Below are 15213 nucleotides of genomic sequence, written 5' to 3'. Positions count from 1 at the left end.
GCAGATCCATAGGTCAACACTTCAATCTACCTTTCCCCAGCTCGGTTCCGTAAGCACAGAACAACAAGCCGTGATAGGCCATGATGAATCCAGTTTAGGTAATCAGTGTGAAATTGGCTGAATGCCAGAGCGATACCAATTTTTGGAGGATCTCAGAGGCTTTTGTGTGTGCATGTGTGAGTCAATGAATTTTGCATGCTAACACAGTCGCGGAAGACGATGCACAAGGTAAACATCATGCTCGATAAAGATCAGCGTGTCATGAGCATATTCATTAGCATACTCATGATTAAATATTAAGAGCTGCTCACATGACTGTCGGAGCTGGTTGGAGCCGTATGATGAACCATGACACCTGAAAGAAATTTTAATTACGCTCCCATGTAGCAAAGGCTTGTCATAGTCCAGCGAAAATCCAAATTTTAGTTGTTAAAAGTCTACTTTCATCGGGGGCCAAGTGGAACAGTGAAAGGATCCCCAAAAACACATGCACTCTATTAAGAGATATTGAAGTAGCCTTTAAGTGCAAAACTACCAAGTCACTATATAATGCAGTGGTTTGTGAACTGGTAGTTTTAGGTCATTAGGTACCGGGCCATCCAGCTAATATAAACAAGGGGCAACATGCTGGAAGCGTGGTTAGCAGGCCACCTCACAGTTCAGAAGTCACTGGTTTGCATGTTTTCCCCATGCCCCATCCCACATTTCAAACACACGCGTAATGGGTTAGTTGAGCACTCTAAATTGTCCTTAGTTGTGTTTGTTAGAGTGAACGTTTGGTCGACTTTGTTTGTCCTCCATTTGGCCGGCAACCATTTCAGGGGGTTCCACCCCTGCTGCTCACAGACAGCTGGGATAGGCTCCAGCATGTCTGCAACACTTTTCAGCATAAGTGGTCAGGATAATGGATTAAAATAAATACACGAGGAAACAAATACTGTAAATTAAAAAAAAATCTGTGTGTTGGTGCTAGTATTGGGTGTGTGCTATGAATTCCTTTCAGACCAAAACCATTAAAACTATTAATTGTTGAGTATCCTCAATACCAAGTAGCAATATTTCTATGCATTTTTAGATTTACATGTTCACTTAACACAATGGCAAAATGTTTTGGACAAAGATCTTTCTGAAACAGATGATTTGCAGACGTGTCAAACATCTAAAAAATAGTGCCAACTAATCCTGAAGATGACCTCCTCAACATCTGCTTTTGCCTGGCATCGTCAGCATCCACTACTACCATTAAAATAAGGCCTGTACTCACCTCTCCATTGCCATGATTGTTGCATACAATATGCCCCAAAAAAGATGTTATCAGCTAGGCGAAATCTTCATTCATTTGTCCAATCAAGGGTTCTGTGAGTTCACCTGGATTACATTTATTTGTTTTTTTAATGCATCTTATTTATGAAGCGCCTGACAGATCTCGTCCCACAAACCACAGTTCTATTCACATGAAGGCGGCAAACGGGTCATATGCTGAAGACAGCGCAGAGCTGGCACTTCAAAAAGCTGCAGGTCTTTGATGTCCTGCTGTATTAATAGCGTTTGTTAGAGAGGCATGTAGGAATAATTCGAGTACAGTGTTCCACCGGAACACGTTTTGTTGGCATTGCTGCCCATCTGTTCTGCAGTCCCCAGAAAAGGATCCAGCTGAGAGGGGTGACTTGAGCTACGGAAGGTACTACAAAGAGTATTAACCATATTAAAGTGGACATATAATGGCAGACTGCCTTTTTATAAAATGTGTACAAATGGTTTGGTCTATGGAGTCTGCCAACACATCAAGTGTGACATTACATAACCAAGTAAATTTTTTGTCATCTCCTCAAATCCAAAAATGGATCTATTCGCAAAGCAGTTTGAATTATACATATCACTACCCTTGCAGATTTTCCCCGAACAAAGACCCTGTTAGTAGTGTTGAATTGCAATTACAGTGATCTCTTGCTACTTTGTGCATTGATTGTCGCGTGTTATTTACCGTATTTTCCGCACTATAAGGCGCACCAAATTATAAGGCGCACCCTCAATTAATGACATATTTTAAAACATTTTCAATCACAATATAGTAATACTCAAAGTGATTACAATAACAAATAATAACTCTAAACTCTCAATAGCATAATAACTTAATATCAACATGACCAACCTCGTTCAACTGTAAACACACAAAAGAAACAGGTAAAGCTTACTTTATCCCTTCATTCCCCATCTACGAATCCCAATTTCAATATTGATCCATATATAAGGTGCACCTGATTATAAGGCGCTCTGTCAGCTTTTTAAAAAAAATAATGCTTTTAGGTGTGCCTTATAGTGCGGAAAATACGGTACATTTAAATTTACATCTTACATACATCGTTAGTGCCCCGCCCTCCTTCCATCATCTTCGGTCCTCTTTTTTTTCATGCCAAAAATTGTAACCATTGGTCCATAAGACAATCGCTGGTCCGTTGCTCACTTCTGTCCTTTGCTCGTTCCTTTGTGTACAGTACGTATTTTGGTTCATGAAACTATGAGTCAGGAAGGCAACACAAAAATTTACATTCCCACTAACGCTGGCTGTGGTGATGCTGTGAATGACAAGTGGTGAATTGAACAAAGTTCATTCACATCAGACATACTTCTCGAATCCTCGGTGGTAGAGTAAAGTGATTATAGTCTCATTGACTGTAAAGTGATCCCAGGTTATAGTCAATGGAAGCAAGCGACACGACAAACGGACAAAACAGTTAGCTTGTATTTCCAACAGCAAATGGAGGGTGACAAACATATGATGGAATGTCTATCTAGTTGATTACAATTATGGATGAAAAACAAACTTCCAGCATTCTTATTCCTTTGTTGTTGGGTTTTTTTTAGTGTTCCCCTCATTTTTTCTTTTGTCAGTAAAATGAGCGTCGGCAATGGAATGACAGCCATTCCATCTTTGCTGACATATAAAATACTGTAAGCAGTAAGTACATTTAGGCATGTTGAGAATTGTGCTAACCATGACTTCACCTAGACAAAATAAACATTGAATAACTTCTAATTATTTTGAGAACATAAGTCAATACAAACACATAGACCGCTTTTAACACATTAGCTACCATACGTGTGTAAACTGTGCTTGGACTGTTGTAACAACAGCTATCACATATCACATATAGTCTGCAGCCACTCACATCTACACGATCTCTTCGGCAGCCCCTCTCTTCCACCTTTTCCCTTCCTCTCACGCTATTCAGTTCCTGTATATTATTATTATTTCAAAAGAGCCAAAAAATGGTCAATTAATTGTTCAGGCCCAAAAAAGAAGAAAAATCCATGTTCAATCTTACGTTAGATGGAAATGGAGCAACTCTAAGTCTCTGAGCAACTCATAAAAAGCCACAGCTATCCGCAGACCACAAGCTTTTTCCCGGAGCCTGGAGATTCACTGTAAACCTCAAATATCTTTCTGCATATCTATAGGTTTTGGAGCCAAAATGTTTGGTGCCCAAAATTGATCATTTTGGAAACCTTGACCCAAAGCAGACACATGTCAAAATGCTCTCATGTTTCTCTTTGGACAACACCTAGTATACACACAACACAAGTATATTGAAGCAACACATTTTGATGTAGATCTTCGTATGTTGGTGAGGAGACAATTTACATTTAGTAAGGGTTGTCAGTAAAATGTAGAGAAGCATAGGCTAACAATTAACAGAAATTTTGTGACTGATTAAGAGCTGCTATGTTAACAGTTTGCAACGGTGACATGCAGTTTGAAAATAGTATATTGAAGTGTCTTGGGATATATTTTATGATACATTGTTTGTTAATACTCACAATTCAAACAATTAGTATCAAGAGACCTTGGAACTGTTTTAAATCTCTAAAGTAGATAACATTCTCTTTGTTTTTTTATACATAGGTGAGTCCAGTTGCTGGACCACTCGAGGGTGGCACACTGATTACCATCCAGGGCTTGAATCTGGGGCTGTCCTTCTCTGAGTTGGAGGGCAACGTGCAGGTGGCTGGAGTGCAATGCATCCCGCAGGAAGAGGGCTACATCACCGCCGAACAGTAAGGGATCTACTTTGTGATGTGTTTGCTAATCCGCCCTTAACCTAGCGGCAAAAGAGAGAGAAGTCGCGGCCTGGGATGTTGTCGTTTGACACGTAGGACTTTTTACACTGCCTTGCAACCCTACCATGAAAAAAATGCTTTCAGTAACAGGCCTCTTTTGAAATGGAAACACAGTCTGGTCATCAATCTGTGCATTCACCTGTATATTTTATACATGTTGGGACTTTTGCCGGAGGTGTGTCTTGCTCTGGCTGTGATGCAGTTGGGGCCAACGGGAAGAGACGGCATTCGTGCTGGCTGCTGTTCGGAGACTGCCGCCTCAGCTGTAATTGAAATGCGCCGCATGTCGCTGACTGGAGGGACAATCTGTTAGGCATGTGTTTCTCTCGCAGCCATGTAACGTGATTGCAAGGCAATCACACTGCAAGGCTTTCTAATTTATATCCTTGTATATATATATATATATATATATATATATATATATATATATATATATATATATATATATATATATATATATATATATATATATATATATATATATATATATATATATGCTGAAGGAAAATGAGAAAAGTCTTTGACGATTTACAGCGTGCGCGAAAGGAAAACTGCACTGATATTACTTTTACTTCTTTAATGGTGTATTCATGGCACGTTTTATGTTATTGACCCGGCAGACAATACACATTTATTGTGGAAACTCGTACGTTGTCATGACAACTGCAGGTAATGGTGGGCGGCAATGGCACTGTGAAAGGGGGGTGGGAGGGTGGTTATCGTCTGAGTTGTGGAGCTGTTTTCCATTAGGAAGAAAAATGGTCTTCTACATTGACCCACAACTTTTATGAAAGCAACCTCAATCACGGCAGTCAGTGGCCCCTCAGGAATGTGTGTATTTGTGGGTTTGTGTGTGCATCTTCAGTCGCCAAATCTCATTCAGTTTGGTTTGCCACAGTATTGTTTGGAATGGGAAACAGTGCTCTGGCTTGTTGAGAGCTAGCCCGCTTTGTAAATAGTCTGACACTCACTGAGTAAGCCATGTAAACTCGACACAACATGGAACTGGGCTGCTTGCTGACAGTAACCATCAACAACAAATAGAGCTGTGCCATCAGAAAGACTTCCGAATTGTGTTAGACTATACTTTTTACTAGACTTACTTTTTATAGTCTAACACAATGTGGGTGCTAAAACTGGCTTCAAGCCTGTGGTAGTGTTTCTAAGTTTCAAATGACGTTGTATAACCAATCCATGGCCAGGGTTTCAAATTGGGATTCCAAGTATGGTTTGGGGTTTCAAATCAGAGGAAGGATTTTCATTTAAGGGTTCAAGAGTACTGTATTTGGGTTTCATGTCTGGATTAGGGTTTCAGTATGGATTTAGGATTTCATATGAAGGTTTCAAACCAGGATTGGAGTTTCAATTTAGGGTTTCTAAATTGTGTTCCAAGATAGAGTTATGGTTTCAAGATGGGTAATTGTTTTAATTAGGGTGCTCAAACAACAAAACAGGATTATGGTTTCTAGTCAGGGTTTCAAACCAAAGTAAGCACTGTTCTCCCAATGTTTGGATTTTAAGACAAGTAGCTTCAACATAGTGCTTTGGGTTCCAAGTTTGGTTTTGAATTTGGGTTTCAAGACTGGAGATTATGGACAGGATGTGATTTTAAATGAATACTTTAAGTGAATGCTTCTAGTTCAGGTTTCAGATGTGTGATGTTTCAGACATTTGCGATGCATACACATAAAAAGAACACAAACAGAATGTTGTTCCTTGGTGGCTGCCTAACTACAATGTATGTACCTGTATATTCATATCTGTGTGCCAGGATTGTATGCGAGATGGTGGCCGCCCCCAAAGGAAGCGTGCCCGGCCCGGTCAAGCTTTGCGTGGATGAATGCAGACCAGAACTACGTGCACAGTCTCATCAGCTCTACTCTTTTGTGGTAACTCAATGTCCCATGTAATCCATTCAATCTGTAATTATCAATTGGAGAGGCAGACAATAGAAGACTTGATTAGAGAGCTTTTGTTTGCAAAGATCTTGTGTATTAGTCTGTGTGCTAATAATAATTGTTATTTAATGCCTGTCTGAAGAGATGGAGCCTGATTTTCTTCATTGTGTATCTATCTATGTATTTAACAGGAGACTGGTCTGTTATCACTGTCATAACCGGCCACTGTGCCGCAGCACAATGAGACATCAACTGTGAAGTTATCCTATTTTGCTTAATTGATGCATTCTTCCCCTTTTCGCTCATTTCTATATATGCCAGCGATGTATAGTGACCCACAGAATATTTAAAAGCACATCCAGTATCTGTGTATACCTGTTGCTATTAATACAACAGAATGTTTGTGTTCAATTCTTTGGCACTAAGTTCAAGTAAATTGAGTCTTTGAACTTATGAGGTGTCATGTGCAAGTGAGCTTTAGCAATCCCGCCCTTGAGGGAAATGAAATGAGAACACTTGTGACAAGTTGTTGTAGGCCACTACTCACACCCACAGCTCACACGCCGATTAGCGAGCCAACTCAACTGCAGCTCCAGACATCACTTATTAATTCACACCCCTTAAATGTACCGACCTATTCAAAACACTAAAACAGAACATAGGTCAATCAATAAGGGTGTAACCATTTGAATCGGAAAATGAGTTTTGATTTAAAGATGTGAGTGCCTAGAATCTAGCAGAATTGTTCCACTTTGCGTGCCGTCCTCGAATCATATGACACCCCATATATTGTGCGTATCGATTGTCTTTAATTGAAAAGATGCACACCAATGACCTGTTCACTCATGTTAAAATGACAAACAACAAACACATTGCATCCTACCCTCTCAAATAGAGCACTAACATTTTGAATTTGATCGTAATTCTCCTGGATCAAACCGGATTGTTCCATTTATCAAATGAACCATCCATGAATCATATCAGACCCCAACTATACAGAAAATTATTGACTTTTCTTTTACTAGAGTAATGCAGACTCCGAGAATACTATAAAACCAATTCGCTTTTATACACTACAGGGCGGTTTCCAAAATTGTGGTGGATTTGTTTTTGTCTGGAATAGATTATTGGCATTTCAAATAATTCCATGGGGAAATATGCTTTCTGAGTAAATTAATCCACCAACTTGGTCACAGAACAAATTAAACTCATTGGTTGGATTTATATCCTTTTTGTGAGTATTTTTTGCTGGTGTGCCATGACATGTGGCTCCAAAACATATATTTATCTAAATATATGGATTTATGGTTCCCAATAGACACCTACTCTGCTGGCGCTTAGCCCAGGAAGAGGCCCAGAATCTGGGGGTACCAAGGTCACCATTGTCGGAGAGAACCTGGGTGCTGGCAGCTCTGTCACTGTATACTTTGGCAACCAAACATGCGAGTTGTACAGGTGAGCTAAGTACATGAACGAGTTCTTCTTTCTACCGTTTTGTTTGCGACAAACCTCAGACCGAAATAGTAGGGAAAAACGCATCAAGTTCTAATTGTGATGGGTATTGTCGTGCGTGTCTATTTAAAGCTAAAATCGCCTGACAGTGAGTCAAGAGTGTGAGGCGAGGGGCCATTAGCTCCAGCGCCCTCTAATTACAGCGTTTCATCCCTAATGTGTCAGTAATAAGAAGTAGATGGGACAGGCTATAATGAACCCTCTTCCCCACACAAGTGCCAGGCTCATATCTGTGTGAAGGAAAGGATTTGCCACAATCAAAGGCAGGAACAAATCCTCTTTTTTTGCTTCCACCCATTACAGGAGGACCATGTCGGAGATCATTTGCTTCTCTGCTCCGTCCATGACTGGAGCAGGGCCAGTGCAGGTTGGTTTGAGGGTGGACCGGGCCAAAGTCCCTGGTAGTCTGTCCTTTGAGTATATACAAGACCCAACGGTGCAGCGCATTGAGCCCCTGTGGAGCATTGCAAGGTAACGCTAACAGCCACACTAGAGCATACTCTTGCTGTTGCATGAAAAACAATTGTGTTTTGTTTGAAGGCCTAGATACGCCAATATGACATAGGAAGTTGAGAAGAGTCTGGGCCTTGGTATGAACTGTCAGATTAGTTAAGAAAATGTTGCTGCTAGATTCAGTATGTTGAATCAGAGTTGGACATTTGACCACTCCGGTTGACTGGCTGCTAGTCTTCAGCGCACGAGGCAAGTTTGACAAGTGAGTAACGTGGAAAAACGGAAAGTGAAGGAACGCCTTGACAATTTCGCTCAGTTTGCATATCATCACCCTCCACATATTGACACGATGTGGGGATAGATAGCTAGGGTGTAATAGCGAGAAGAAAACTGGAATTGTGTGATATTACTGTAAGGATAAGTAGACAAAGTGAAGAAAACCACACGACTGGAAGACATGGTGATGCAACAGGAAATACCACGTAGGATTTGTCAGCATTACACGATACTGTGTCAAGACCATGAGTTTGCTTCATGTGGGAGTTCATCGAGGGCAAAAATGATAGTATGCATTGTTTACGGTTTTATAAGTGCCCCCGTAAAGAGCTTTGGGGTTGTCATTTTGTAACGACGAGAAATAGGAACTAACGCCACTAATGCTATGTAGGGGTCTTACTTATCATGCAGAAGGCACTTAGTCAGCATCAATGCGGTGTATTTCCATCATTTTTCCTATGCGATATGCGGATCGATGGTTAGGCTGATACCTCACATTTGGCCATTGAGGGACACTTCACGTGGCCAATAGAAAGACTTGCTGAAAACCCCATATAATGTCTTCAACCACGGTTTTAAAACACATTCTTTACAGAAAACTCAGCGAAAAAGCTGACATGTCCACTGGGAACTTTGTATCGCCACTTGAAATGAAACCATATGAAAATTTTGAATCATGGTCATAATGACTCAAACTATTTGGTCATTGATTTCATGAACTTGCTAACAACTGTAAATACCGTCATAAAAATGACAGCTGCCCTCATTAATTGCTTTTCTTTTTTGATAATTGCTTATCTTAAAAGAAGTTGAAACCATATCTACAGTATCTATACACAAAGTATGAGTCGCTCACCCCATAAAGAAAAAAAATATTAGCACAGTATATCAATAAAATCTTTCAACGGTCCAAGTGTCACCAACATTAAATTATAAACTATGTTTTGCGTAAATTACTAAATCAAGAAAAAAAGTAAGGTAAGGTTGAACCTGTTAAGATGCCAGCTGTTGTCACTTATAATAGAGTTTTGACAACCTATTATAAATGGAATGTTTACAGCAGGTGACTGAAGCAGAGAGAAAAAGGAAAAAATGCCCTATTGAGACGCCAAATGCAGTTGCTTTGTTTAAAAGAAGCAGGAATCAACAACCCGAAAAATTTGTGAAAATTGGACCTATTGAGCAGTCAGTTTCTGCCTCTTTGTTTCAATGGCCAAGTGTTGAAAAACCTTGGATTATGAATGCAAGGTTTTTGCAGATGACTGATGAAGTCAGGCAAAAAAATCGGTTTCACTGAGATGCCAATTGCAGTAACTATGTTTGAATCAAGTGTCGACAGCCTTGGGTTCTGAACGTCATGTTTTTTACTGTTGACAGGTAGTGATAATGGGACCCGCTGACATGCCAATCGTCATCACTTTGTTTCAGCCAAATCTTGAATATGAATGTAATGGTTTGCGCATGAATAACACAAATTAAAGCTAAACCTAATGAGATGCTCAAATCATGATTTGCTGCATAGATTTGCTCATCTACTTGCGTGCTTCTACTACCTCTTCTCGCTTTTAAAGAAGTTTTGGGAGATCAGCTCAGACGATCTGAGATTCAGGGGCTCCTTGCACAAAAGGGATTTGCAAAATTGCTCGCAGGCAAACTGCTAATTTTAGTCGTGTAATGTTTCATGAATGGTTGTAGCTTTGCTGGTTCCGCAGGGCTCTGGCAACTTGTGTTTGCGTGCTGAATATGCTGTTTAATTAGAGGAGCATAGCGAAATGAGCAAGAGACAAATTGAAAACGGGCCCCAAGTTGATGAGAGGTGCAAAAACAAGTTGGTTTATGGGAATGAGTCGAGACATTTTATTTCCTCACTAGGCTGGTCTCAAGGCATGTACTGAAGCGTATTAGCGGAGTTTTACTGTCAGGAACCTGAGTGGATGTGCGCTTGTCAGTGAGTGATGGGTCAAAGTTTTGAAGTGTTGAAATTACACTGTCAACACAACTTCTTGAAATTTGGGTTCATTTTACATGTTAGGCAGTCACTAGTAGGGTGAAACGGTGTTCATTGTGGCTGTTTTCATTGTGTTCTAATTTTACAAGGTGATTCCACTCACAATATACTTTCCACATGTTTAAGTACAGCAACCATGACACGAGATGTAAAGCACTTTATGTTCTTCTGCTTTCGCTAAGGATGCAAACAAACATGACTAGGAAACATCTGTGCATCTTAATGAATTTATAAAAAAACCAGTCAGTTCCTCACCATGGGTTAGTGATACAGTGAACGTTGTCCCACCCAGTGGTTGTGGGTGGCTGTACTTGCTGAGATAAAGATTGTTAAAGGGGAAGACAACCCAAAAATGTCTTTTTCAAAATTACGTAAGTGTATATGTGGCCCCAATAGTCTACACGAGGCATCCGGATGAATGTTCATTCCGAGGGTGTCTGTGAGGGGAGATGCGAAAGGTATTCTTTCCTGGGAGGGTGGGGGGCTTTGCAAAAGGTAATTGAGTAGCACTGCCATACGTACAGCTATATTCATGCTGGAACAATGAATTTTGCATGGCAATTCTTGATTTCTTTAGAGCCAACTTTTTATTATGTTCCCCTTTAATAGTCTTCCACCATCTTTGCACAAGAACAACGGATCTCCGAACTTTTTAGCATGCTAACTAGGCATGTTCCTGGCGTGTCAGACGTCCAACCAGTTTAGCAGGATAACAATTTTCAAAGAAAGTAATATCCTGTATCTGAAACAAAACAAGGATGGATATATAAATATGAGAAATGTATTACAATCTAATAAATTATAAGCAGGGATTTTTTTTCAATCACCCTGTCTTTGGGAAAGGTCCCAGTATTAATATAATAATGTATTAACTTTTTTACAACCTGTACTGAGTTGAGAACTACCAGCCTGCTATTTTACCGATTTTGTAATTGACGAATGGCGATTTGATTGTTGATGTTTCTCGAGCTGAAGACCTGTCATTTTATAAATGACCAAACTTAGTTTAGATGCTCAGGCAGGATTGCTAGGTGCTATCTCCTTGCAGACTAAGACTACAAAGAGATACCGGTACTGTTTTTATCACCAAATGCTCTGCAGAGATGTAATCAAGGCGTCTCATCTTGAATGCACAGTCCTTCCATCAGCCTATGCCAGCTTAGTTCCAGCCTTTGAAGTGTGAGCAGACAGGGATTTTGGCACACCATCAGAGTGGACATGTTCAATTCTGCTCCTTGGTTTGAGTTTTCATGCACCCTGCTGCGAGATCACGCCCTTGCACAGGTTATACAAAAGATCAGAGTGACTAGTTTCCCGTTACCTCATCACACCCATATTCTAGCACTATGTAAACAAGCAGCTCCTGCATTCATGCTCAAATATACAAAAATAGAAGCCAGCTGGTTTCCTCTGTTTGATCTGATACTCCCGCCCAATAACAAAGAGTGAAGCGCTTTGCCAGCTTCTCCAAATGCCTACCCCACCGCCTCTGTGGAAAACATAGGGTTAGAAGGCTTGCAAGACACATCCATCTGCGTTAGTCACTCTAATTAGCCAAACAGTGTGGAGCAGCATGAGTTTGACCGATAATCAGTGCTCTCTCCCTCCTTACAGCGGACACACCACACTGACGGTGACCGGGACCAACCTGGACGTGGTGCAGGAGCCGCGAGTCCGAGTCAAATACGCCGGCCACGAGTCCGTCAATGTGAGTGAGACATCGGCTAAAGTGCCGCACTGAACCTCTAATGAAGTTGTTTACGTTTGATCGATGCAGATTTCAGGCTGCGGGAGATTCACTTCTAAGCATGGCGTTCAACGCATGACTCATTAAAACTTGTTTGACTTGTCCATGCTGGTATTTTGAGGAGTTTACTCTTTTAATGAACAATTCGTTTGGTTTAACTTAAAATGAACAAATTTGAGCTAGCAAAATTGTGACGATAAGCATGATTTTTAACTCCATAGCTAAGCCTTGAATTACACTTCAGTAAGCAAATTTACTGTTTGTATTGATTTTTAAGTTACCCATATCTTATAGTTGGCCTTGGCCTCACTCCAATCACTTTTGCGATTAAATGGAATGAATACTGATAATATACTTTTTTAGACCACATTTAATTCATTCAATGCCATTGACAACTTTTAACTTGAATGGCAGTGAATGACATAACAATCTTAAGCCTTTTTCACATCACACCGCCATCATCAAGCCCATTTATTGTATATATGGAGTGGGGACCATGGAATGGCGTTTAGCTGGATGGCACAATATAACATGAGGGCTTCTGCTCTAACAGCAAGGCGTCTTGAATCAGACAAGCACCTAAAATAGGAGAGGAGCTCATGTTATTTTGGGGGACTTCTTTATAACAAGATTAACTTGAGTTCTAGGTCATTCGTTTTTGAAACCCAAAGCCCCTCAGTTGGGAGATGTCTACTTTAGCTCTAGGCCATGCTGCCTATGTTGCTACCTGACTCATTCACACTGAACAAATGCAGTGTGACACCAACTGGACCAACTGGAATCAGTACACAACTACAATTCAAAGGGTCTCTAATTATCCCAAATAAATTCCAGATGTTCTAATAGGCTTTTCCTGACGTCGTTTATTTTTTATTCCTCTAACAGAGGCCTGAAGATTTTATGCTAACAGTGACAGGTATTTCAAACTGTTTATAATTGCCCAGGCCTTGTCTAAAGCCTGATTGTGTCAGCTTCACCATGTTAGTATATTTTTTTTTTAAAGTGCTAAAAAATAAAACATAATAAATTGCTCCAGGGTTCTCTAGGTCCATGTATTAGCAATTCTACATATGTAATTTATGTAAATGTATGCAAGGATACATTAAGAATAAATCTGTGGTATGTACATGATCTGGTATGGCCCGTAAAATTGAGCTACTGATTGCTGTAAAGATGAATTGATGAATAATCTTTTTTGTTTTTCCTTTCACTGTATGTTGACATTTTTGGTTTAATGTTACAAGGCAGATCCATGTGGGATACATTTGGTCACCCCTGTTGTACAGCACAATCTGTCGTGGGTTGGCCATTTATGAGCTTCTCCTTCAGCCTATCCTGGGCTTTCATTTCTATGTAATGATTGCTGTATCAAATATCGAATTTAAACCATTGTTTGAAATGTCACATGTTCAAACCGAACTACTGTAAAATGAACTAAAACTAATTAGTGGTCAGAGAGTGCTTCATATAAAATATTCCAATATGGCCTTCAGTATTAACTTATTTGTGGCATCAGTCTCCATAATGCGTCATATATTAAAAAAAAAAAAATCTATGCAATAATTTAAGACTATACTTGCCCCTCTGTAGATGTGAAAGGACACGCTGTCACGAGAATATCACGTGATAGTTCTCGAGTGGTTGGCATGGTGACCAGTGTTATTTCAAAATTGTAATTCATTATTTATTATTACTGTGATTTCACTAAGGCTAAAAACAGTACAAATAATTTGATCTGTATTGTATTTTAAACCTTTATAGTCAAGATACCGAATTTTTTTTTTGTATTTTAATTGATTTATTACTTAGCTCAAAAGCATAGCAATGCATTGTTTATGCTTTAGGAAAAAAAACTGTGCATTCCACAACTTCAATGTTAATATTCAAATTCATTCGGCTCGGTTAGAGACAAATGTTTCAAAAATAGATGGTTTCGGGGGGTTAATGTTAGCTGTTAACCTACATCATTGTTATTGCGTTGTACTGTTTAATATGAGTTTTTGTTTGCCTCATCTTGATACACTTTAAACAGAACTATATATAGACTAATATTAATAGCAATTGGACTGTGAAAATTAGCATTAGCTTACCTTTTCTGCCTCATCTTGATACAATTTAAACAGAACTCAATATAAACTATTATTCATAGCAATTGCACAGTGAAAACTAGCATTAGCCGACCTTGTCATTATTGTTAGTTGCGACAGCGATTTTGCTGACAAGGTTTCAAAATGCTGGTGAATCCACTTAAGGCTATTATATTCTTCTTTTCTTTTCTTTATATCTGATCAACTGAAAGTAATGGGCATATGTGCATCTTGTGTATGTATTTTCCATATTCAACATGTCGTCTGTTGCTGCCGCATTCACCTCTGCTGTAGTACTTACAAAGCAAGTAAACATTTGGCCCTTCGATCTAGCAAAGTTTTTGGCAAATTTGGGGGAAAACACCCCACCACTTTCAGTCTAAAAATGCATTGTAATGCTTTTAGTTATTAGTCATTTGTATCAAGTAAAATATTACTATTTTTTCTTGTGTAATATGTTACACTACCACATTACAGAAAAAAGTAATGCATTACAGTATTTACATTACTTATGTAATGCATTACTCCCAACACTAATGGTGACAGTGTGGTTAGCATGTCCGCCTCACATTTCAGAGTCCCGAATTCAATTCCAGCTCGCTCTGGCCTTCCTTTGTGGAGTTTTCATGTTCTCTTTAAGCCCATGTGGGTTTTCGGCTTCCTCCCACATCCCAAAACACGCATCGTAGGTATTGGACACTCTAAATTGTCCTTGTGTGTGATTGGGTGCGTGAATAGTTGTTCATCCCTGTGTGTCCTGCATTTGGGTGGCAACTATTTCAGGGTCTCCCCCCAGCAGCAAGCCAGTGACCCTAGTGAAGATAAGTAAGTGGCTATAAAAAATGGATGGGAGGAGTTCTCAAGTGTAGACAGTTATCATCATGACCCAAAGCACACGTTGAGACAAATGTAAGAGAAGCGGCAAAACTGCACAATAATGTGTATATAGACAGCGCTCCGCTTCGAGCCAATTAAATGGTGTGTTAATAATGCTTGCCCAGGATTTGGGCTGCTAAATTAAAGCTGCATGTTTGACAGCACGGCTGGCAGCACTGCGATCTGAGAGAGGCTTATAGTTGACCTTTTACATGTATCAACTGCAGAGAAAGAGGG

General features: G+C 39.8%; 1 protein-coding gene across 1 annotated transcript in view; it reads left to right on the top strand.

The window, feature by feature from the left end:
• Window positions 1-15213, top strand: part of LOC148418646 (plexin-A2-like) — a 128467-nt gene that overhangs the window by 88100 nt on the left and 25154 nt on the right. The window contains exons 13-17 of the mRNA XM_088422996.1: window positions 3905-4056; window positions 5891-6008; window positions 7336-7472; window positions 7833-8000; window positions 11881-11974. Coding sequence (XP_088279122.1) covers window positions 3905-4056; window positions 5891-6008; window positions 7336-7472; window positions 7833-8000; window positions 11881-11974 — 669 coding nt within the window. The remainder of the gene's footprint in view (window positions 1-3904; window positions 4057-5890; window positions 6009-7335; window positions 7473-7832; window positions 8001-11880; window positions 11975-15213) is intronic.

Source organism: Hippichthys cyanospilos, chromosome 9 (assembly GCF_059441005.1).
Source record: "Hippichthys cyanospilos isolate Australia breed blue-spotted pipefish chromosome 9, RoL_Hcya_1.0, whole genome shotgun sequence".
Classification (NCBI taxonomy): Eukaryota; Metazoa; Chordata; class Actinopteri; order Syngnathiformes; family Syngnathidae; genus Hippichthys; species Hippichthys cyanospilos.
The sequence above is the reverse complement of the archived record's forward strand: the minus strand, read 5'-3'. Positions and strand labels throughout refer to the sequence as shown.